The sequence below is a fragment of the Trichosurus vulpecula genome, chromosome 7 (assembly GCF_011100635.1).
Source record: "Trichosurus vulpecula isolate mTriVul1 chromosome 7, mTriVul1.pri, whole genome shotgun sequence".
NCBI lineage: Eukaryota > Metazoa > Chordata > Mammalia > Diprotodontia > Phalangeridae > Trichosurus > Trichosurus vulpecula.
This window is the reverse complement of record NC_050579.1, coordinates 121415432-121439434: the sequence shown is the minus strand read 5'-3', so window position 1 is coordinate 121439434 and position 24003 is coordinate 121415432. Positions and strand designations below refer to the sequence as shown.

The following is a 24003-nucleotide window of genomic DNA, read 5'->3' as shown; positions in this document are numbered from 1 at the left end:
TATAATTCTGTTTATCTGCTTAAGAAGTAAGCAGAGCAGTAATGCATTCACCAGTGGCATATGGATATACATTTATCTCTTGCATATTGCAAGCTGTGAGCCTAGAATTCTTAGCAAATGCACATTGTCAGTATATTTCCGAAAGCCAACTTGCTTGGTTTGTTTAGAATACAGCTACTAGAATTATTGCCACTCATCCCAAAGAAGAGCCATAGGTGAAAGGGGAGCAGGCTGGTAGTTGAAGCTGCCATGAGTGAGTCACATGATATGGTAAGACTTGCATCTTCCCAATTTTAACATATATTCACAAGTATTCTGTGCATCTTAATCTTACACCAAAGACAGTTTAGTAATAAATGAGTTTTAAGTAATACCAGCACATATTTTTTAAGCCTTACATAGTGGTTGCACCCCACTTTTTTGCAAAAAAAATTGGTATAAACTCTGCAACAATTATGTTTTGGAATACAGTACCAATGATCTTTTAATTGCTAGATCTAATGGTCTTTTCTCAATCCTCAACTTTCTTGACCCGTCTACAACTGTTAACACTGCTGATCACCATCTCCTCCAGGATAATCTTTCAATTATAAGTATTTACTGTTCTCTCCTTCTTTTCCTTCTACCTGACTGACTGCTCCTTCTCATTCTCCTTTGCTGGATCTCCATCTAGTTCACATCTACTAAACATGGGTATTCACCAAGGCTTTTCCTCCAGTTCTCTTTCTCTTCTCCCTAGGCACTAACTCACTTAGTGAACTCCAGTGGCTTCAGTGATCATATCTATGCAGATGATTGTCAGAATTATATATCTGGCTCTAGTCTCTGTCCTGAAGTACTAGCCCCAAATCACCAGCAGTCTTTTAGACATCTTGAAATGGATGTCCTGTAGGCATCTCAAACTCTACATATTCAAAACAAAGCTTGTTATCTTGCCCCGCACCCCCCCAGCCCTCCCCTCCCCCACTTCTAAATTTTCCTATTACTGCTGAGTAAAGGGCACCACTATTCTCAGTTACTCAGGTTTCCAGCCTTGGTGTCATCCATGACTTCTCAATCTTAATGGCTCCACATATCCAATCTCTTGTAAAATCTTGTCATTTCTATACTTCCACAACTCTGACGTATTCCCCTTTCCTATACTCATGAAGCTACCACCTGGGAACAAGCCTTCATCACTTCTCACTTGGACTATTCCAATTGCCCTCTCGTTGGTCTCCCTGCTTCAAGGCTCTCCTCTCCCTAATTCAGCCTCTACTAGGCTGCCAAAGTAATTTTACCAAAGTGAAGATCTGACCAAGTCAACCCTTCTCCCTATTCAATAAACTTTAGTGACCTCTCTTACCTCTCAAATAAAATACAAAATCTTGCGTGGCATTGAAAGCCCCTCACAACTCAACCCCTTCTTTCCCTTCGAGGCTTCTTATACTTTCCTCCCCTACATATACTCTATGATTCAGTTACACTGACTTTATGGCTATTCTTCACAATACTCCATCTCCCAATTCCACGCTTTTTCACTAGCTGTCTCTGTGCCTGGATTGCTCGTCCCCTTCCCCTTCACCTCTTAGTTCCTCTGACTTCCTTCAAGACTCAACTCAGATGCTGCCCTCCACCAAAGGCCTTTCTTACTCTCTCCCAACCCCCTCCCTCACCCTGTGCCTTCCTTCACAATTTACCTTCCATTTACTCTGTACATTTCTTGCATATACATAGTTATTTAAATGTCTCCCCCAAATTAGAATGTGAGCTCCCTGAGGACAGGGAGCATATTTTCATCTTTCTTTGTATTTCTAGTGCCTAGCATAGTTCCTTGGCAAATAACAAGCATAAGCACTTAATAATTGTTGTTGACTGACTGGTAAAGCCTACTTTATAGCTATTATGTGTCTTTTATGTATTTTGTTATATATCTATTATATATCTGGGTTACCTAGTATTTTAATTTGTATTTGAATCCCAACTCTGACATTTCATAGAAGCCAAGTATTCCAGAGTTGTAAAAGATTTTTTCTACCATGGAGAATCTAGACAAAACCAAATCCTGACAAAAGAATTCCCATTAAAACACACCTGATAAGTGGTTACCTAGAAGGCAATGCGAAGTATCTCACCTCTTCCTCAGGCATTCAGGAAATCCATTCTCCTTTTGGGCAACTTCTTTCCAACGTTCTACCGTTGGCCCTCTGGGGCCAAACAGAACTAGAGCCAATTGAATTCTTCTTCCTCCTGCAGCCTTTCAGACATTCAAAGATATTAATTATGTTTAGTGCTGTTACTTAGTGCTAGAAATGACCTTAGAGCTTGTGTAGTAGTATAGTACCTTCATTTGAGAAATTCAGTGATTTGCCCAAGGTTACTGAGGTATTAAGTGGCAGAGCCAGTATACAAACCCATATCCTCTGATTATGTATCATCTTTTGCTATACCATCCTGCTCCTCATACTTTCTCCCCTGTATCCCTACATGATCATGTACTTATCTTTATGACCAAACTAGCTGATGGTTAAAGTTTCATTCTGTAGTCATGTAATAAATTTTCTTGGTGCCAACCTAAATGGCTTGTGAAAGTTCTTAATTTAATTCATTTTCATCATACTAGTTGTCACGTCAGAGGAGAGTTGGGAAGCCAAGGGGTTAACAGTGGATTATGGGAGTTCTTCGGGAGAAGAACCGTTGGCTAACTGGAAGAAACTAGAGTTGAGCTAATTCTCTCCTCCATCCCAGGTTGAAGGATTTCTAGGGTTAGACAGGAGTTGGGATAATAGATCACACATCTTCCTGTGTTAGAGAAATTCCCTATGTGGGGAGAAGGAAATTGAATTTAGACAGAGAGCAAACAAGGTCTCCAGCCATTCATAGAGAACCAGGATATCAGATAACTGAAAGCAGGAAGAATGGGTACCAGGCAAATCAATGCCCAGAACTAAATAGCCAAGCAGTTAGGAAGTAGGGATTGAACTATGGGTCATACGATCACTAAGGATACCTAGGATGCCTCAGAATTTTGCCTGATAGTTTATGGGTGAGGTTGTATTTTGAAAGGTTGTGTCTCAGTCTTCCTCTTCTGATTCTCACAGTCTGTACTTGACTGGGCTGGTCACTTGGACAGATTTTCATATCAGCTGACCTTTGCCTGCCTCCATATATATATAGTTTATTAGCATATACATAGATGTTATTTCTGTAGATTTAGCTGTTTAGCTGTGTAATACTCTTGACAGAATTCATATAGTTGGAAAATCATCTCCCTTTTTATTCCTATCTCTCTCATCCTCTGGTTTCCTTTTTCTACCCTTGGGATTGACAGTAACAGCATGTCGCTTACATGTGAACAGTGAACAGAACTGGAATTCTCTGCAGATCAAATTCCTAGTGGCCACTCATCTAGAGTTGCTTTTGTAACCGCATTTAGGTGATGATTTTAAAGATAGCATTGATGATATTTGCAACAGAAACAGGAAATGACCTATGTTGTCATTGAGCCTTCTGTCAAGGGATATATAGAAAGAGAAACCACTATGATGATCCATTTTCCTGTGAACTACTTATTCTGCAACCAGGGTTAGTTTGACCTGTGGTAGAATGGTAAATGATGTTCTTGGTAATCAAATCTGTTTTCATTTTGTCCACTTACTATAACTTTGTAACCTATTAATGTACATAGATGGTGTATCTAGAACCTATCTCATCCTTTGTGGCTGTTGATGCTAGAGGGATACTCAGATATGTAGGGTATTAAGCCACATAGTGGATGCATGAATGTTCAGACCTCTGAGCCGATTTCTCTATACTATAGTGATTGTTAATTTTCTGATTCATTGGTTTATCTGTATGGCAGGTTTCCTTGTGGTTTCTAAGGTGAAATACTGTGGTCTCTCTTCTCACCCTCAGCAGAGAATAGAGTTAATTTAAAGAGGTGACAGCCTCTAATGGTTGTTAAAGAAACCTCAGTGGTAACTGCATAAAGGTTCACTCAGAGAAAGCAAAATGAGATTTTTCTACTGCACAGGTGGAAATACTAGCTTTCATTCTTACTATCACCATACCAACAATTTATTGCTATATATGTGGCAGGAACTTTATTTTGTTTTGTCTTTGCATCCCACTTACATATAGTACATTCATTCTTTCATTCAGCAAGAATCTTTTAAGTGCCTACTAAGGGCCGAGCTCTATGTAAGTCCTGGGAATTCAAAGACAGAAATGAAAATAATTCCTGCCCTCAAATAAAATGCTGTTGAGGTAATGGAGAGGTATAATGTATTTGTTCTTGTTGTTTAGTCATTTTTCAGTCATATGTCTTAACTCTTGGTGACCCCATTTGGGGTTTTCTTGGAAAAAATACTAGAGTGGTTTGCCATTTCCTTCTCCAGCTCATTTTACAGAAGAGGAAACTGAGGCAAACTGGGTTAAGCAACTTGCCCAAAGTCACACAACTATTAAGTGTCTCAGGCCAAATTTGAACTCAGGAAGATGAGTCTTTCTGACTCCAGATCCAGCGCTCTATCCACTGTGCCCTATAATGTGTTTAGAGACAATTAAATGCAAAATATATACAAAAATAATTTCTACTTTGAGGTGAGTCTTAGCACATGGGAAGTGAATGGAAGGAGAGGGTGTGGTTCATGTTAGGCTTCAGGTAGGAATTAACATGAGCTGGGCCTTGAAGGAAGCCTGGGATTCTATTAAGTCAGGGCAAAGAGGGAGTGTACTTGTATTTCTTGTAGGTTTATCTATAGGGAGACAAGGCAAGTAGTGTCTGAATTCTCATTTCTGCCCACTTTGTTGCTGTTGTGGTTACAAATAACCAATTCTAGTTACGTGTCATTTATTGCCTTTGCAAGAAAGCAGACCAAAAAGCATGACTTACCAAATGATCTGAATTATTGGTTTTTTTCTTTTTTTAATACCTCTTCCAGGGAGAAGTGCCTCCTTCCTCTCCAACTTGCTTTGGAATCCAAGAACATGAAATTGGCCCAGTATGCTCTAGCAGGGATGCAGGTAAGACTGATTCCCCTGAATAGAAGGTGGTTTAGAGAAGCACTTCATTTTGCATTTGCATTTTAACCAAGGTGAATTTGATTGTGTGTGTTACATAATCAATCCTTGAAACTTTGCTACTAATAAGTTAGACCTTGGGAAGGCAAAGGTGGAAAGTCTTCCTGTTTCAGCCAGAATTTCTCCAACTCCACTTTTTTTTTCTTTTATCTGTTAAAGGACCATCATTGACAGTGAAACCCAACTAACTCTCAAATGGAATCTTTCCTTTAACAGTTTCCTTTTTAGAAGTAGAAGTAAAACACAAGAAAGTGAGCTAAGGTGATCAGGGATTTATTTTTTAAAACAACTTGCAAAATATGCCCTTAAGATTGGTATAGATCTGGCACCATCCACTACAGGATCTACAACACTGTACAATGAAAATTGATGTTCAAAATAATTATGTTGATAACAATCCCAAAGCAGTGTAGTCTGTTCTTCAAAGATTCAATGAGGTTTCCTTTTCTGTCTTTGCTAAGGCAGAAAAGTGGATTATTATTTATTGCTTCATTTTCCCAGTAGAATGTAAGCTCCTTGAGAGCAAGGATTATTTCAATTTCTTCTTTGTAGGTCCAGCCCCTAGCACAAAGACTTGCACACAGTAGATGCTTAATAGATGTTTGTTGAGTGATTCACCGAAGGTTAAGTGCAGAGACCTGTGCAAGGCACTGAGGATCATACACAATTTATAGTCTCTGATCTCATGGAAGTTAAAATATTTTTTTAATTTAAAAAATTATTATTTTTTAACATTATTTCTTTTTAAATTTTGAGTTCTAATTCTCTCCCTTCTTCCCAGCCCTCCCTTACCCACTGAGAAAGCAATCAAAATGATATCAATTATATATGTGAAATCATGTGAAACATACCCGTATTAGTCATATCACCAAAAAAAGCAAAAAAAAAAAAAGGAAAGAAACCAAGAAAATTACACTTCGATTTGCACTCAGAGTTCCTTCTCTGTAGAGGTGTATATCATTTTTTCACAATGAGTCCTTTGGACATGTCTTGGATCATTGTATTGATCAGAGTAGCCGTTTTTCACAGTTGATCATCATTACAACATTGCTTCAATTGTGCACAATGATTTCCTGGTTCTTCACACTTCACTTTGCCTAAGTTCATATAGTCTTGACACTTTTTTTTTTTTCTGAAACCACCCCTGTCATCATTTCTTATAGCACAATACACCATCATCACAATCATATGCCACAACTTGTTTAGATATTCCCCAGTCGATGAGAATCTGCTCAACTTCCCATTCTTCAGCATCACAAATAGAGTTGCTATAATATTTTTGCATCTAGAGGTCCTTTTCCTTTAATCTCTTTGGGGTACAGACTTAGTAGCTGGGGCAAAGTGTATGCAGAGTTGTGGAACTCTTTGGGCATAGCTCCAAATTGTTTTTCAAAATGATTAGACCAGTTCACCACTCCCCCAATAGTTTATTACTGTACTTATTTTCCTTCATCCCCTCCAGCATTTGTCATTTCTGATAGGTATGAGGTGGTACCTCAGAGTTGTTTTAATTTGCATTTCTCTAATCATTTGTAATTTAGAGCATTTCTTCATGGGACTAAGAGAGCTATGATTTCTTCTTCTGAAAACTGCCTGTCTGTATCCTTCGACCATTTATCAGCTGGGGAATACGACATATTTTAGACACAATCTATTTACAAAGACTTTCAGGAGCAGTGGTTGAAGCACACAGGCAGACTTGGGTTTAATCAGTTAACTAGAACACATTTTCCCTTTCTGAATATTATAGTTCATTCAGGTTTTACTCTACAGATGCAGGTGCTGATTCCACCAGGGAGAAGATGATGATATTCCTATTACGGCAACATATCATATTTTCCAGGTGGCTTCTTTTATGAGGTTCAGAGAGGAAGGGATTCATGGCTCAGTGCGAACGTGATTTAATACAGTTCTGGATTAGTGGTACAGCTTTCAGATGAATAGAGAAGATGTAGTTCTTCTAGTTCACCCTGCCAACCCTGAATAATAATAACACTAGCTCACATTTCCATAGCATCTCCTATGTGCCAGGCACGTGCTTAGTGCTTTACAATTAGTATCTCATTGGATCCTAATACTAATAGCTAACATTTATACAGTGCTTACTGTGTGCCAGGCACTGTGCTAAGTGCTTTACAATTATTGTCTCAGTTCATCTTCACAACCACCATGGGAGGTAGGTGCTATTATTATCCCCACTTTACAGATGGGAAAACTGAAGCAAACCAAGGTTAAGTGACTTGCTCAGGATTAAATAGCTGCTAGCAAATATCTAAGACCTCAGACCAACTGTCTCCCCTTTGTATAGAACCTAATTAATATAAATAATGTGACCCTTGAATCTAAAACATGAATCTAAAAACAATTGTATCCCCTTTGTATAGACCCTAATTTAGATAAGACATGATAGTTATGTGATCCTTGAATCTAAAACATAGCACCTTATTTGGTACCCCTCTAGTATTCTTAATTACTTACATTTTTGCTTTATTCCCCCGCTAGAATGAATGTAAGCTTCTTGAGGCGAGAAACTAGGTCAACACGGGTAAATTTTGTATAGCTCTCTGCTATCAGCCTAGCACTTAGTCCAATGCTTTGTATACGTTACTGCCCTACATCTTTATACGATGTGAATATTACCAGCTAAATACCACTGTATCACCTAGCCACCCTGGAAGAGTTAATGCATCCAGAATGGGAAACAGATGGCATCCCTCCTATTCAAAGGATCACATAGAGTGTACTTTAATGGACATTATAATGTGCATTATTAAAATACATATTCATTACCAACAATAGTATCCTTCTCTATTCTTTCTCAAAAATGTATATAGATAGGGATAAAATGAGTGACTCTAGGAAGCTAGGTGGTGCAGTGGAGAGACTCAGAGCCTGAAGTCAGGAAGACTTGAGCTCAACTCTGGCTTACAGACACTTACTAGCTGTGTCACCCCAGGCACACGTTTGCCTCAGTTTTTTCAATGTAAATTGGGGATAATAACAGTACCTACGTCCCAGAGTTGTGAAATAAAATTATAATTGTAAGTGCTTAGCACAGTGCTTGGCACACAGTAGGTGCTATATAAATGCTTATTCCCTTCCTTTCCCCTCTTGCTTTAACCTGCCAGTATTTTCAATATGTCTCTATATTAGGAATATATGATTTCACTGCCATGGGAACCCCTTCTCCTGGTACTAACATTTACAGCAGCCCAGAGCTGCCTACAATAATCAGCTGCAGTGATGCGGATTTCAATTCAATTTCACAAACATTTATTAAGCACCAACTCAGCACCACATTCAGATTCAGTAATTCAGGGAAAGGGGAATGTTCTCTGTCCTTAGAGTCTATTATAATTTATAGCCTTAGAGAGTTGCCTAAGGTGCATAGTCACAGGGCTAGTGTCAGAGAGAGGATTTGAACCTGGGCCCACTGACTTTAGATCTGCCCCAATGTATACTATACCATGCATCAATACAGTTTTTAGAAAACACACACACTTCCTACTTCAGTTCTCATCCCTTAAGAGTATTGAGTTTACAGTACTGTTTAACATAGCTAGTTGTTCTACTAGAAATTAACTTCTCCATCCTTTTGGACTGCTTGTCTTTGTAGCCCTCATCTCTAGAATCTCAGAGAGGAACTTTTTTTGGGCTGCCTTAGTCTCTGGTATTTTTTCATGCAAAACTTATGTGGTTCTTGGCATGGATGAAATCCCAGTGAGGAAATACCCTTTACCAATGGAGATCCCAAGCTCTTTTAGAACTTAGAGTTTTAGGGAGTTTCCTAGGGCATTTGCCCAGGATTACCCAGTGCTTAAGTCTAAGCCTTGCTGCCTTCCAAGGCTACTGTTCTCTCTGTGCTCCCTCACCTTTCAATCCTTGTTTGTCACTCTAAATTAAACCAGCTATATAGCTCTTTGACTGAGGATTGCCCTTTAGAATAATACCCAAAGTGGCGTAACTCTCATGGAGGAAGCAGGGGATGCAGACAGGCTATCTTCAATCTTTAAACAAGCATTCCAGAATGCATTTCCACAATAAAGAACTGGTTAAATCAGGGAGCCAGGAGGCTCAGTGTCTGAACAGTGATTTCTGCATCTTGGAAGTCCCACCCCTTTTTTTCTTATCCTTTGACCAAACCACCTTTGGGATGGTAATATGTGCAGGTGTCTGTAGAGAGAGAATGGGTCAGCTTGTCATATCCATACCAATCTCATTGTCACCCAAACACCTGTTCATCTGACACATTTAGCATCATTCAAACTTAAAGTAGTTGACAGCAGAATTTAGCTTTTTTTTTCCAATGAAGATCATTTGACAAAGACATTATCTACTTGAGTCATCAAATGTTTTTTTTTTCATAGCACGGGAATATCAGACCTTTCATAATGGCCTCCAGCTATATGACTCTTGGGTAATAAAAATAACCATCAATATATAATAAGCTACAACAGAGCTAGGCAGCAGGGGAAAAGCCTGTCTGTGCCCAATGCCTTGTGTCTCTTTGCAGAAGCTGCTGTCGGATGAGAGATTTGTCTCCATGGAAACAGACTCCGATGAGAAGCAGTTGCTTAATCAGATCCTGAATGCTGTCAGAGTGACTCCTTCCCTCAATGAGGACCTGCAGGTAGAAGTGATGAAGGTTAGTATGACGCTCCTCTGGGGCTTGCGTCACTGGAGTAGAGACAAGGTCTGACCCCATGAGTGACAATGGATCTTGTGAAAGACCTTGTTGCTATCTGTAGCTCAGCTCATCTTCCTGTCGGCATCCAATTATCAAGCCTGCTTATTCGATCTCGTTGAAACAGAATGGTCTTGACTTGAGCTCTTGGTACATTCTAATGTAAATGGCAACTGCATGGGAGGAAACAAATTCAATAAATTCATGAAGAAATTTGGCCCAATAGGAACAGCAGGAATTTGTTTAGCAGTTATTCATCACCTTTTAATAGAATATGTGTTGGTTGATAAAGTGGCCTGTCTTAGGGACACACCTCATCCTGGCCCTGCTCCAGTTTAGAAAACAAAAAATAATGTTCTTTATCTAACTGCTCCCTCCTACCTCTCCAAAACAGACAAGCAAACAAACAAGCAAAAAACAAAAGCAAAAATCCCCAAACATTGCATTCACCAAACAAACCTGAATGTTTCTGGTAAACATTGAACCACTCGGACAAAGCCATACAAGCTTAGTGTGCATTCTCAGTGGTTTAATCTGTAATTCTCTTCCTCACTTTCACTGCATACACAGGAATGCAATTATTAATATGCTGCCTGATGTCTGCCAGGCAATCCACCCAGGTGTTCCACTTCAAGCCTTCCCTAGCTTGGGCAAGTTACTTCGACTTTCTGGGCCTCAGTCGCCATCCCTAAATTACGGGGACCAAACTAGATATACTCTCCAAGGTCCTTTCCAGTTCTAAAATTTGATGGTTTTGTGGTAGACTGAGAGCTAAGATATTAAGAAGATGTGACATGCATGGTCTCATTATATACTGTGACATAGGGTCCATGAGCCATGAATGGACCACACCTATAGAGTCCACCTTGAGATTTAAATGTTTTTTTCCTACCAAAACACTGGCCCCATGGGTGGAACTATAGCCAGCTATTCATGGTAGTTTCTGTGGCAACTTGTCCAGCACATTCCCTTCAATCATTAAGCTTTCAGCATGTGCCTGGGTGGTGGTGACATTTATGGAAGAAATGAGTCACAGATTAGATCTGGAAGAGACCTTGCCATTCCGAAATCTCTCCCCCAAATCCTGCATTTCTTTTAGAGTTCCTGTATTAAAGATTAAAATGATGAAGTACTTCTTCATCTAGAAGATGGGGAAAGGCAGAATGTTAAATGATCGCGTCAATGCCACCACCTGCTTCTCTGACCCCATCCTTGATTTCTAATTCCAACCCAGTGGTGCCTTCTGCTAACTTTGCCGAGGACAAGAAATAACACATGTTAACTCTACTGGAAGTAATGGCTGTCACTTCATAACTAACTTGCTAATGTCATCATAATGGTTTCTAGAAACTGTAGTTAAATTCTGGAACCTAATGTATCAAATACATGTAGCTAGGAAAGGCAAGTATACAGAGCTTCTGAAAGAGGGAAAACAATAATATAGATGAGTGTTCTTAGCAAAAAAGGCTTTTAATCAAAATGTTGACTATGAATAATGAAGGCCTTAGTTTCCCTGTTGTTGTTTTTTACTTTTTTTTCTAAAATCCTGGTACTGGAAAAGCAAAGCATTTCAGTTTTCAAGAAACCCAGGTTTAACCTTTTTAATATATTGGTTATTTTCATTCCTAGGGTTCTCTTGGAGGGAAATCAAGAAATAGTCGCCTTTTGTTTAGCAGCAAGAGATAAAAAGAGAAATTCCATTTAAAATAAGTGGAGATAATATATAATATTTGGGACTCTACCTACTAAGACAAACCCAAGAATTGTATGAACACAATTAAAAAGCTAACAAGTTAATGGAAATAAAATTGTTTTTAATTTTCTGCGATTTTAATGTTTATGGATGTTTTTAGTTTTGTTTTAGCAAATAGATCTTGAAGGGTTAGTGTAACATCTGTTATGTCTGAGTGGCCCTATTATGTTTTGCTGTTCAGAGTTAAAATTTGACCCATTCCTAAGCTGCACAGACACATTAGAGTCACATATAATTAAAAGGGACTTTATCGATCACTCAATTCATCAGCCCTCTCATTTCATCAGTGAGGAAGCTAGACCTTTCTCTCCCTTCCTCTCTCCTCCCTTTTTTTTCTCTCCTCCTTCCCTCTCTGCCAAGAGATAGGTCAGTCAATCAATAGCACAGTGCTTACTCTGTGCTAGGCATTGTGCTAAGCACTGGGGAAAGAAAAAGCAAACACAGACCCTCCCTCAGTGAGTTTGCATTCTAACGGAGGGAGGATGGAGTAAGAGGGAAGGAAATAACCTCAACATACAAGATAATCATAAAGTAGGTGGAAGGTAGTCTTAGAGAGGAAGGCACTAGTACCTGGGAGAATTGGAGAGGCCTCATGGAAAAGGCATCACTTGAGCTAAGTCTTGAAGCCATGGATTCTAACAGGTAGAGGAAAGGGGAGGAAGTATTCCAGCCACGGGGGACAAATAGCAGAAAAGCATGAAGATAGATAATAGAACATTATATGGAAGAAGCAGCAAGTAGTCCAGGAGGGGTGCGTCTCCTCATATACCATATTTCCCCATGTATAAGATGTTCCCATGCATAAGACACACCTTAATTTTGGGGCCTGAAATTTGAAAAAAAATGTATTACATAAAGTTATTGAACTCAAATTTTATTCATCTGCTCATAGCTTTCAGGCATCTTTTGGGCAAGTCTGGTGCACGTATGTGTGCTTAGTTCCATTCCATTTCATGAACCTGAAGCACCAATTGTGTCCTCCTTTGAAATCAGTAACTTCTTTTTCATCAGCAAGTCTTCTTGCCTCATGCTGAACCATCTTTGTGGACACAGGAATTCCAACTGCCCTTTGCTCTTCAATGCATATCTTCAATTCCTTCTCTAAATCGGGCCATTTTGCTGACTTGCCTCTCATGGCCTTCTTCTGTTGTGGTGTTTTCAGTAGGGTTTCTTCTTCCTGTAGCCAGTCTTGGATTGTTTTCTCAGTTGGAGGAGGACCAGACTTATGTTCAGCAGCGCGATTTCCATTCACTTTTGCAAACTGGATCACTTTTAACTTGAATTCAGCATTATATGAAAATCTTTTCTGAGCCATTTCTGGGCAGAACATGGCAAAACATAACCTAATATACCGGTAACAAATGCAAAACAATGAGTGCAAAGACAACGAGTGTGAAAAAGCAAGTAAAAAAATCTACAACGATGAGCACAAAAACAAGCACGAAAAAGTGGGAAATGCAAGTAAAAATATCTACAACCACTGTATAAGACACACCCAGTTTTTAGACCCTGAATTTTTCGGAAAATGGTGCACCTTATACATGGGGAAATATGGTACATATTTTTGGTACAGCGTTTATTCTTTGTAACTTTGTAACATTCCCTTTTGATTATTTTGTGGTGGTGGTTCTTTCATTTACAATTTGTAGTAATTATGTCTATTAAAAGTGTCAAACTGTAGCTTATAACACTCCTGAGTACATCCGAATCAGATTAAAACGTAATTGGCAAATATTTAACAAAATAAATAAAAGTACAATAAAACACAGGGCTAATACATGGTTTTCTAAGTCAGTACATGGCCCATAGGGATCCTTATGTATGGTTTAGTGGCCCCTCTTTCTATTTAAATTTGACACCACTGTTTTCTTGGCTCTGATACTTCACTGTGTATCAGTTCATGCAAATCTTTCAAAGCTTCTCTGTATTCATCTCATTCATTATTTCTTATAGCACAGTAATATTCTATTACATTGACATAATCCAATGTGTTTAGCCATTCCCCAGTTGATGGGCATCTACTTTGTTTCTAATTCTTTCCCACTACAAAAGTACTGTTATAAACATTTTGGTGTATATGGAAGAAAATCTAGCTTTTCTTAATGAATCTAGTTAACATACAAAAAGTGAAACTTTAATCCCAAACCATGATCTCTCCCCTCAAATGCACCAGAAATAATTGATAGCTCTCTTTTTGTTTAACTGGGTATGGAAAGGCCACCTTTGACTATTGAAAGGGCAGGGAAATGAGGATTAAAATTTACAGTTGAGCAAATAATGTCACACAACCATAGAGTCCAAAAGGGATACCTCTGGGATGACAGTACCTCTGAAATGAGCCAGTACAACACAGGGATGCTTAATCCTCTAGATGAAATATCACTGTCAGCAGTGATAATAGTTTTTTATAGTGTAGATATCCAGTTTGTGCAAAGTGGTGTTCTGTATTCCATGGAATCCTTGTAAATAACTAATGGCATTCCCGACACCAGGGTTCAGGACTTCGGTTTTTGTCCGATGGATAACCTTAGTGGGGTTGTTATCTAATGCAAATGACTGAGGATAGGTCAGAGACTAAAAGCAATTAGGAATGCTGACGTGGCTTTTCGTTAATTTGTGACACAGATGAAAACATCCAGGAAAATGAGACTACAGACTACTTGTCCTTGACCATTAGGGATGGGACACTGTAGGGCACTTAATAAATCCTTGTTGATTAATTCACCAAGTTAAAGGCCTTCTTCACCTGGCAGTAATATTGATTCACTGTTGCCATGAGCTAGGTTTAAACAGTTGAAAGTAGTACTATTACCAAGTGTGTAATTAAATGGCAAAATTGCAATATAGGCAACAATAGATGGGAAAACCTTCAACTAGCTTTCCTTTCCCCAACTCCAGACTACCAGCAGGAAGGAAGTTAACCCTTTTGGGAAGGGGGGGGGAAGGTACAATGAATAGAGTAATATGGTTTTTCCTTACACCAAAGTGAATGCAGAGTTAATACCTTTTAAATCTGAGATCTAATTTGTAGACAGTCAGAGGATTGATAGAAATCTGCCATACTGAGAACAGTACAATAGTTTATACTTACATTTTAAATATTTTATTTATAGTTGTACATTGGATAGATGGGCAGCTAGGATAGAACACTGGGCCTGGAGTCAGGAAGACCTGAGTTCAAATGCGGCCTCAGAGACTTACTAGCTGTATGACCTTGGGCAAGTTACTTAACTCTGTTTGCCTCAGTTTCCTCATCTGTAAAAAGAGCTGGAGAAGAAAATGGCAAACCATTCTAGTCTCTCTGCCAAGAAAACCCCAAATGGGGTCATGAAGAGTCAAACATGACTGAAATGACTAACAGCGAGAAAATGGGTAGATAGCGATACTGTAGTACAATCTGAAACAGAACCCCAAATCCAACTCTCTTATAAACTTCCCTTTTTTTTAGGGCACCATCATCCTTTCAGTCACCCGGCTTTTGAACCTCAGCAATCACTCCCTACTTATTCTCCTTCACCCACATAACCAACTAATTGCCGTATCTCGTTCCCTTCACCTGTGTAACATGTCTTACATCTCTCCACTCACATGATCACTGCTCTAGTTCAGTCCCTTGTCACTGCTTGCCTACAGTATTGCAATAACATCCTAATTGGTTTCTCTGCCCCAAATCTCTTACCTGTATAATCCACATCACTCCTCCAATAAACTCTATGGACTTCCTGTTGTCACTAGAATGAAATAGAAACTCTGTTTGACATTAAAATCTTTTCACAATCTGGCTCCAGCCAACCTCTCCATCCTCATGATACTTGATTCCCCTTCTTACCCTCAACAGTCCAACTAAACAGTCTTATTGTTGTCTTTTTCCACTTCCTGATTTCTCTGGCTTCCTTCATTCCAGTCTCAGTTGAAATCCTTCTTTCTACAGGTAGCCTTTCCCAATCCCTCTTAATTTTAGGGCTTTTGAGGGGCAGCTAGGTGGCACAGTGAGTAGAACACTGGCCCTGGAGGCAGGTGGACCTGAGTTCAAATCCAACCTCAGACATTTGACACACTTACTAGCTGTGGTGGGTTAAGTGACTTGCCTGCCTTCCCCCTTACAAAAAACAAGAAAAAAAATTTTAGGGCCTTCATTCTATTGATTATTTCCAATTTTTCCAGTATATAACTTGTTTGTAGATAGTTATTTGCATGTTGTCTCTTCCATTAGATTGTAAGCTTTTCAAGGACAGAGACTGTCTTTTACTTTTTGTTGTATCCCTAGCTCTTAGCACAGTGTGGTAGGTGCTTAATAAATGTTTACTGACTATTAACAATACTCCTTTTACTCTTTGCATTGGCTTTTCCCTTTGCCTGAAAATGCATTCCCCCTTCACTTCTGCCTTGTAGAATTCTGTGTTTCTTTCAATAGTCAGCTCAAATGCCACATTTACACCTTTACTTGCTTTCTTCCCATTTTGGGGAAGATTTGGATGGATTAAGAAAGGTACCAGGTGGTGCTTCAGAGAGGCATTGGTAAGGAAAACGTATATGTCAAGAATGAGAGATGGCCATTGCGTGGTCAAAGAGATGGATAGGGGCAGGGGTGGAGTGAGTTTTGTGAGTGAGGAACAGAGAGAAGGCTAGTTTGTCTGGACTATGGAATGGGAGAAAGGAAGTAATATAATATATTTATGCATGTTTTTTTCTCAGATAGAATGTAAACTCCTTAATGTAGGTAGTGTTACATTTTTGTCTTAGCATTACCAGCACTAGCACAGTACCTGGCATTTAGAGACAGCTAGGTAACTCGGTGGATAGAGCATTCACTGGGCCTGGCACCAGGAAGGCCTGAGTTCAAATTTGATCATAGGCACTTAGTAGCCATGTGACCCTGGGCAAATGACTTAATCATCAGGCTGAGATAAGGGACCAACAACGCCTTGTTGGTCTTTGTATAGTGTTTCTTCAATGGTCCCAAAAGCTGGTTCTTATCTCTGGAGATCTTGGTTCCTGAAAAGTTTGCCAATATCCCTGTTGGTAAAAGCTTCTTTCCCATGAACATTCTATTATTGTTCTTTACACAGATAATTCTCGATCAGATATCTTGTTTATTTGTGCAAATACATGTGATATAACAAAAGCCAAAACAGATAATAGGCGTGGGACTTTTTTTACATCTAATGTTTACTTGGCTATGGACAGCATTCCTCTACCAAAGTCCTTTTGCAGTGTCTCATAGTAGTGTCGAGGTGACCCTGAATTCTCGAATCTTACAGGATGAAGCCTACTAAGCTAGAGAGGAACATATGAGATTGGTGACATACATATATGTCCTTTGCCCAAGGACCAGCTGCATGATTAGATTTGAGCTGATGATATCTTCCGGCCACAGAAACTCATGCCATGATCTCTTGGGGGCAGGAAGGGATTGTGAGTTGTACCAGTGGTAGGGGTAACTATAACGATGAAATCACAGATCTCTGAAGTTTCAAAATGCCATTCCTAGGAATAGCAGTTGACTTTTCTGCCTTCTTTAGGCTGATATTAAAACTAGGGTTAAAAAAATCATTAATTTGTATAAATTAAGGAGAAAAGCCTGGCTTATATGAATTGCGGGTTTTGCATGTTTTTGAAATATAGTTTCATTTCTTTCAAGTAAATAGAATAGTGAAAACTAGGCTATTAAAATGATGTCGAGGAGAAGGTTCCCTATGACTCCTCATTAATGAGGAGATAAGAAGCATTGTTTGTACACTGTGAGTACTAAGTCTTTGAAAATAATTATATCATTTAGGGAGCTTAAACACTCTTTCATCCTCCAATTAACATGTGAAAGAGGTCCACAGTATTCATGAGTGTGTTCTGGGGGCTTTAGGTGTAGGGAAACACTTTAATACCCTTAATGTGTGGGAGGGAAGGTCATGTGATTCCAGGAAAAGTCATTGGAAAGTGCCCTAATCTGCTTTCTCCTCATCAGCAATCAGTCCACTTAAAGCTCTTTTTTCTCTTGTTCTCTTGGTAGAAGTAGAATAGGAAAGAATCGTGGGCTGGTTTGGAGAAGTCTGGTTTAGCTGAGAATAGAGGGAATTGAGGGAAGTTAAGGGAGGTTTGCAGGTCATACCTTAACTAAGGCATACAGTCTGGTAGAAACATTAAATTTTTAAGTTCCTATTTAACTATAAACTCCTTAAATGCAAAGACTGTGTATTATTTGTATTTATATCTCCAAATCTTAGCATAGGGCTTTGCACATTTCTTGTTTGTGGGTTTTTGTTTTTGTTTTGTTTTGTTTTTTATAAATGGCAGTCTATCTTAGCCCATCTGGGCCAATATTGTACCTGACTCTTTTCTTTGTCACATTAGACACTACCAAAGCTTTATGCAAAACTGTGATATAGGCAACATTTCTCTTTATCTCACTTATCTTTTTAAACCTTTCTATCACCTCCTATCTTAGTTCCTTGGTCCCTTAGGTATACCGTGTTCTCATGTTGCCCCACACTGGATCACCTAGCTGCGTACTAGCTGCCCCTATAAACACTACCAGAACAGGATGATGTACATTGAGAGAATAGTCTTCCTCGAAGGGGAATAAGAGTTACCAAGGACCTTGAAAGTCAGGCAAAGAAGCTTTGATTTGATACAATAGGAAATAATGATTGTACATTCTTAGGCAAAGGGTAATTCAAAGCCCTTCATAACCTAGCCCTCCTCCCACCTTTCCAGTCTTCTTACATCTTACTCCCCCAAACATACTCTTTGATCCAGTAACTCTTACCTTCTGGCTGTTCCACAAACAAAACACTCCATATATCTGCTCTAGGCATTTTTTTCTGGCTGTCCCCTATGCCTGGAATGTTCTCCCTTCTTTGCTTTGACTACTGACCTCTTGGTTTCCTTGAAGTCCCAACTAAAATCCCACCTTCTATAGGAAACCCTCCTTAACCTCTCATAAATTCAGTGCTTTCCCTCTTTTATTTTCTAGTTATCCTGTCTATAGCTTGCTTTGTATATATTTGTTTGTATGTTGTCTTCCCCATTAGACTGGAAGCTCCTTGATGGCAGAGACTGTCCTTTGCCTCTTTTTGTATCTCTAGCACTTAGTGTAGTGCCTGACACACAGTAGACACTTAATAAATGCTTATTGAATGAATGATCTGATAAGCCCTTGGAAGCTCTCTCATGTGAAGCAACAAAATAATATTTCAAACTAGTAGAATCCTAATTAATTTGTCTACACTGACTTGGTACTGAAAGAATGTGTCATTCTAGAAATTTTTGTTCCAAGATGCCACTGCTTTTGTAACTCTTGCCAGGCTGTGGGACAGGTTGTACCATTATATATACCATTATATATTGATCCAGCTGAAATGGTTAGGGAGAAGGAGGAAGAGGGAGAGAGATCCCTACTAGAGAAGTAGCTGGGTGGTGCAGTATACAGAGTACTGGACCTGGAGTCTGAAAGAGCTGAGTTTAAATCTGATCTGAGGCATTTATGAGCTGCATAACCCTGAACAAATCATTTGCCTCTGCCTGCCTCAGTTTTCCTTATCTGTAAGATAGGAATAATAATAATACCTACCTCCTAGAATTGTCATGAGGATAAAGAGAGATATTTATAAAGCACTTTGCAAACCTACAAGGGCTATTTTAATGCTAGTTGATGTCGTTAGTGGAACTTAATAAGAATTTGGAGCCTAGTAAATTGGTTCAGTCATCCATAATACCCTTTTTTTTCTTTTCCTATGGGGATAAAGTTTAAGTTTCATTTTTTAAAAAAAGTTAATATAATTACCTTCTATTTCATTGGCTTATTAAAACTAGTCTTCAGATACTATTAATTAGTCACCTACAGCCCAACCCCAGGAAAAAATTTCACAAACATGTTAATATATTTAGATTCATATTAATGTGTAATATTAATATAATTGAATCATGAGGTAGTGTGTTCTAGTGGACAGAGTCCTGGCCTTGTTAAAAGTTCTGCCTCTGACAAGGACTAGCTCTGTGATAATGGACAAATCACTTAACCTCTCAGTCCTCTAGGAAGGTGTCTAATACTTTATGTTGCAGAGAAGGTGCCAAACTGAGTTTGGATCACATATGAGTTCTACATGACAATAAAATCACAGGTGCAGTCCTAATCCCTGTGAGATCCACAGTAAGCCATGCTCATATTTGGTATGGTTCTGGCTCTGCCTAGAAATGGGTAGGAATTAAAATACTATCTATTCTCTAACGTGGTATAGTTACTGTTTTGCAGAATATATAAGTGCTCAATAAATGCAATTGATTGAATTAGAAATCTGACGATCCCCCTAGTGCTTCCCTGGAGTTCTAATCAGCTTAATTTTCTGAGATGAATTTTTTATGACTCTGGGGAATTCAGAGCCTTCTCTGAATTCAGAATCATATCTTTAGAACCACCTCAGTGGATGGTGTGGAGCTTTCTGCATGTTCTAGAAAAACTAGATTCTAATTTCAGAGAATCCTGGGTGTTGATTAAAGAGGCACAAAAAATATAAGCCTAATTTTAGTTCCCAGTTTGTTATGTAGCTTCTGGCAGCTAGAGGTATCACCTTTTGAATTGTGAGGGAAACAAATTTGATGTAAGTGATTCATTCAGAATTCTTGTACCACTGCTTTTCACAGCCAAATTCATTACGTTGATTGGGAAAAGATATTTGCTAATAAATTAAGTAGCTGAAGACGAATCTTTGGTGAATACCATTGGCTAGGAGATGTGCCATTCTCTTTAGATGGCTTATGTTGTGCACAGAGTAAGCCATACAGGGTGGGAATGGTTTTCTCAGCTGGGCTGCCCTTTTTTAACCCACATAAACAGAGGGAGAAGATAGATTGCTGCATTCTGTTCATACTCATTAAAGGTTTGTATATGTCGCATTACTCCTGATACTACTTGTATGAACCAGAGCACAGAAAAAATTTTTATTGCAAAATATGGGAGCCATTTTATTCATTCCCAGAGGCAGTAATTCATTTCAGGAACTGTAATAATAAGTGATAAAGTCAATATAGAGGCATGCAAATATTGTACTTGTGTTATGTGAAACAGTCATCGAGCTTGGCTGCAATGAGATTTTCTTTTTCTATTTCCTTTCCCTCTAGAGTCCTTTTTGCCGCACCATTTATATTATACAAAACACATTTTATTTTCATAGAAGAGGGAAGGGAACAAGCATTTATTAAGTGCCTACTGTGAGCTAGGCACTGTGCTAAGTGTTTTACAAATATCATCTCATTTGATTATCACAACAACCCTGATCCTATAAACTTTTTGCTACATCTATTGCATTATTTCTACATTTATTCTACATCTACATTCTATACACTATTTTCTACACCTATAGAATCCATTGATTGTACATCTATTTCTACATCTATTGATCCTATACACTATTTCTACATTTATTCTACATCTATCTGCATTCTATAGCTACATATATTACCCTAATTCAGATACTCTTTACTTCTCACTGGACAAAAGCAATAACTTCTGTTTATGTTCCCAGCTACCAATTTCTCCCTACTTCAATCCACATGGCTTCCTATGGCTATTGGAATATTTGTCCTAATGGACAGCTCAGATCACATCAGTCTCCTGATCAAAAACAATTTATGTGGATCATTTTCAGATCTACTTCCCTAGCCCTAACCTCTCTCCCATCCTCCAATCTCACATCTCCAACTGCCTTTTGGAAGGTAGTTGTCCTCTGAAAACAAATTTTGTGTAGACATCTTACATTCATCATGTCCAAAACTGAACTTATTATCTTCCCCTCACATATTTCCCCTCTTCTAATCTTTCCTATTACTGTCAAGGTTGCCACCATTTTCCCAGTTACCCAGACTAGCAAATTAGGTGTCATCTTCAACTCCTCACTCTCTTACCATGCCTTCATATCCAATCTATAGTCCTGTTGATTTTACCTTTAAAAACATCTTTTATCACATGTGATATCATTGGTCCTCTTTGAAAATGAAGTATGAACAAAAACGACAACACTCTTGGACTATCATAATAGCCTTTTGGTTGTCCCTCCTCCATTAAGCTGTCAAATCGATCTTCCTCAACCCAAGACTTATCTTCTCTCTCTCTCTCTCTCTCTCTCTCTCTCTCTGTCTCTCTCTCTCTCTCTTTCTCTCTCTCTTTCTCTCTCCTTCTCACATGCATGAACATGCACACACACACATATGCATGCACACACACACACATACACACACACACTGTGTTGGCAAACAAAATGGGCTCTTAGCACTCAGTTCAACCAAGTGCACTTGAAGAGTTTATCCTTTGTTTTCTTCATTAGATTGAGAGTCCTTGGAATCCTCCTTGGCTCAGGGGAGGGCCTAGTTTACACATGAGTTTGAGTGACATGTTTGGGACATCAGAGGCTTTTAGACCACCTGGGTTTAAGTCACCTCTTTGTGACGATTTTAGGTCACATGGGTGAATTGCATGTGTGACTCACCCTTGACCCTGAAAAAGATTTAAAACCAGGGATTGGCTTTCTCTTTTTGGAGCTCTTACCCACAGCCATAGTGGTGCGCGTGATTCTGGGCCAGCCCTTGTTATGAGCTCCCAGGCTGAACCTAGATGTTGGTAACTATGAATTGTATTTGGTCTGTCTGTTGATGTCTGTAATTTGTTTGTATTTGTTCCGAAGTTCAGGGTGCTGGATTTTTCCCCTGAACTAAGTGAATGTATTTGTATGCTGAATTAAAGTAAGCTTGTTAACCCCTTAACGTTGTTTTCCTTAGTAAAGCAGATCAAAAGAACCTGGGCTTTGGCAGCGTTGCTGTTGTGGGGCTTGTGCTGGTCTTTCACCCCCCCCAGCAGCTGCTAGCCGGATTGTTGAAACACACACACACACACACACACACACACACACACACACATTCTCAATAAACTCCAGTGATTCCTTATCACCACTAGGACCAAAAACAAAATCCTATTTGGCATTCAAAATCCTTTATAACTTGGTTCCCTCCTACCTTTTCAGTCTTCTTATATCTTATTGACCCTCATATACTCTATACAGCTTCCTTGTTGTTCCCAATACAAGACAATTAATCCATCTCCAGGATCCATTCACTTTCGCTGGCTGTCCCCCATACCTAGAATTCCCTTTTTCCTCATCTCCACCTTCTGGCTTCCCTGGCTTCTTTCAAGTCTCAGCTAAAATCCTATCTTCTACAAGTATCCTTTCCTAACCCTCTTTAATGTTAGTGCCTTTCCACTGTCATCTCTAATTTATTCTCTACATAGCTTGCTTGTTCATAGTTCTTTGCATGTTGTCTTCGCCATCAGACTGTGAGCTTCTGGAGAACAGGAACCATCATGTGCCTTTCTTTATATCTCCAGTGCCTGGCACATGTATATGTTTAGTTCTTCAGTCATGCCTAACTCTTCATGGTCCCATAGGGGGTTTTTTTGGCAGGCATACTCCAGTGATTTGCCATTTCCTTCTCCATTTGATTAAGACAAACAGAGACTAAGTGACTTGCCCAGGGTTACAACCCTAGTGAGTGTCTGAGGCTAGATTTGAACTCAGGTCTTCCTGAGTCCAGGCCCAGCACTCTATCTACTGAGCTAACTAGCTGCCTCATGAGGCAGTAGGTTTTTAATAAATACTTGTTGACTGGGTTTAGTCGTTCTTGTCTACAAAACAGTGGTCTAGAGTTGTCTACGGAAAAAGATATTTAAATCTTTCCACCTTTCTCTTTATAGTCATAGGGTTGCCTCTTTCCCCTAAACTCCTCCCTCAAAAGCTATACCAAGTTCCTGGTACCCTGTACAGATTTGCATTTTCTCACAACCATAGCTCACAAGTTCCCATCAATACATTTGTTTTTACTAGTCAGCCAGAGGACACATTGGATTCAAAGAAAAGAAATTTAATGAAATATTATAGTAAGAAAAGTTGTAGTAGTTTTCCCCATAACGCAGGGCATAGTCTCCAACAAATACCCATTCTCAGCGGAAAGATTTGACATACCTAATGAACAGGTGTGGAGGAGCAGACATATAGAGGATGCACATAGCAGGGCACATGCATGGAGTGCAACATATACTCTTCATACTCTTGGTCTGCTGATGTCATTTGATGATGTCACTGGGTTGCTCCTCTTCAGCTTGCTTCCTGCCAGGCTCACATGCCATAGGTAATGATTTAATAGTTTCATGGACACTGCTGGGCAGTCCTCTGCTGATCTCATAGCTGCTGCTGGGTACTGTTTTGTGAATTTCATGGTAAAAGACCTTCTTTCCTGTCTTCTTGGGTATACTAAAAATTTCCCTGAGCTCAACAGGGAGTAAATAAATATAAAACGATCAGAAATTTCTAGCTCACTAGTAGTTAAAGCGGCACATTTTAGAAAGGCATTTACCTTTAATTTTGAATTGTAAGCAATCTTAATCTCCTTAGCCTGAGCCAAGCTATAAGCCACCATAACTGTGAGCCACCATACTAAATGCCAGGCCATGTAACCCTACGTT

At 39.2% G+C, this 24003-nt stretch overlaps 1 protein-coding gene across 1 annotated transcript in view; it reads left to right on the top strand.

Annotated features, from left to right (window-relative positions):
* The window catches only part of ARFGEF3 (ARFGEF family member 3), a 202821-nt gene that overhangs the window by 51867 nt on the left and 126951 nt on the right, over positions 1 to 24003 (top strand). The window contains 2 exon segments of the mRNA XM_036767780.1: positions 4923 to 5004; positions 9575 to 9706. Of these exon segments, the coding sequence (XP_036623675.1) occupies positions 4923 to 5004; positions 9575 to 9706 (214 nt within the window).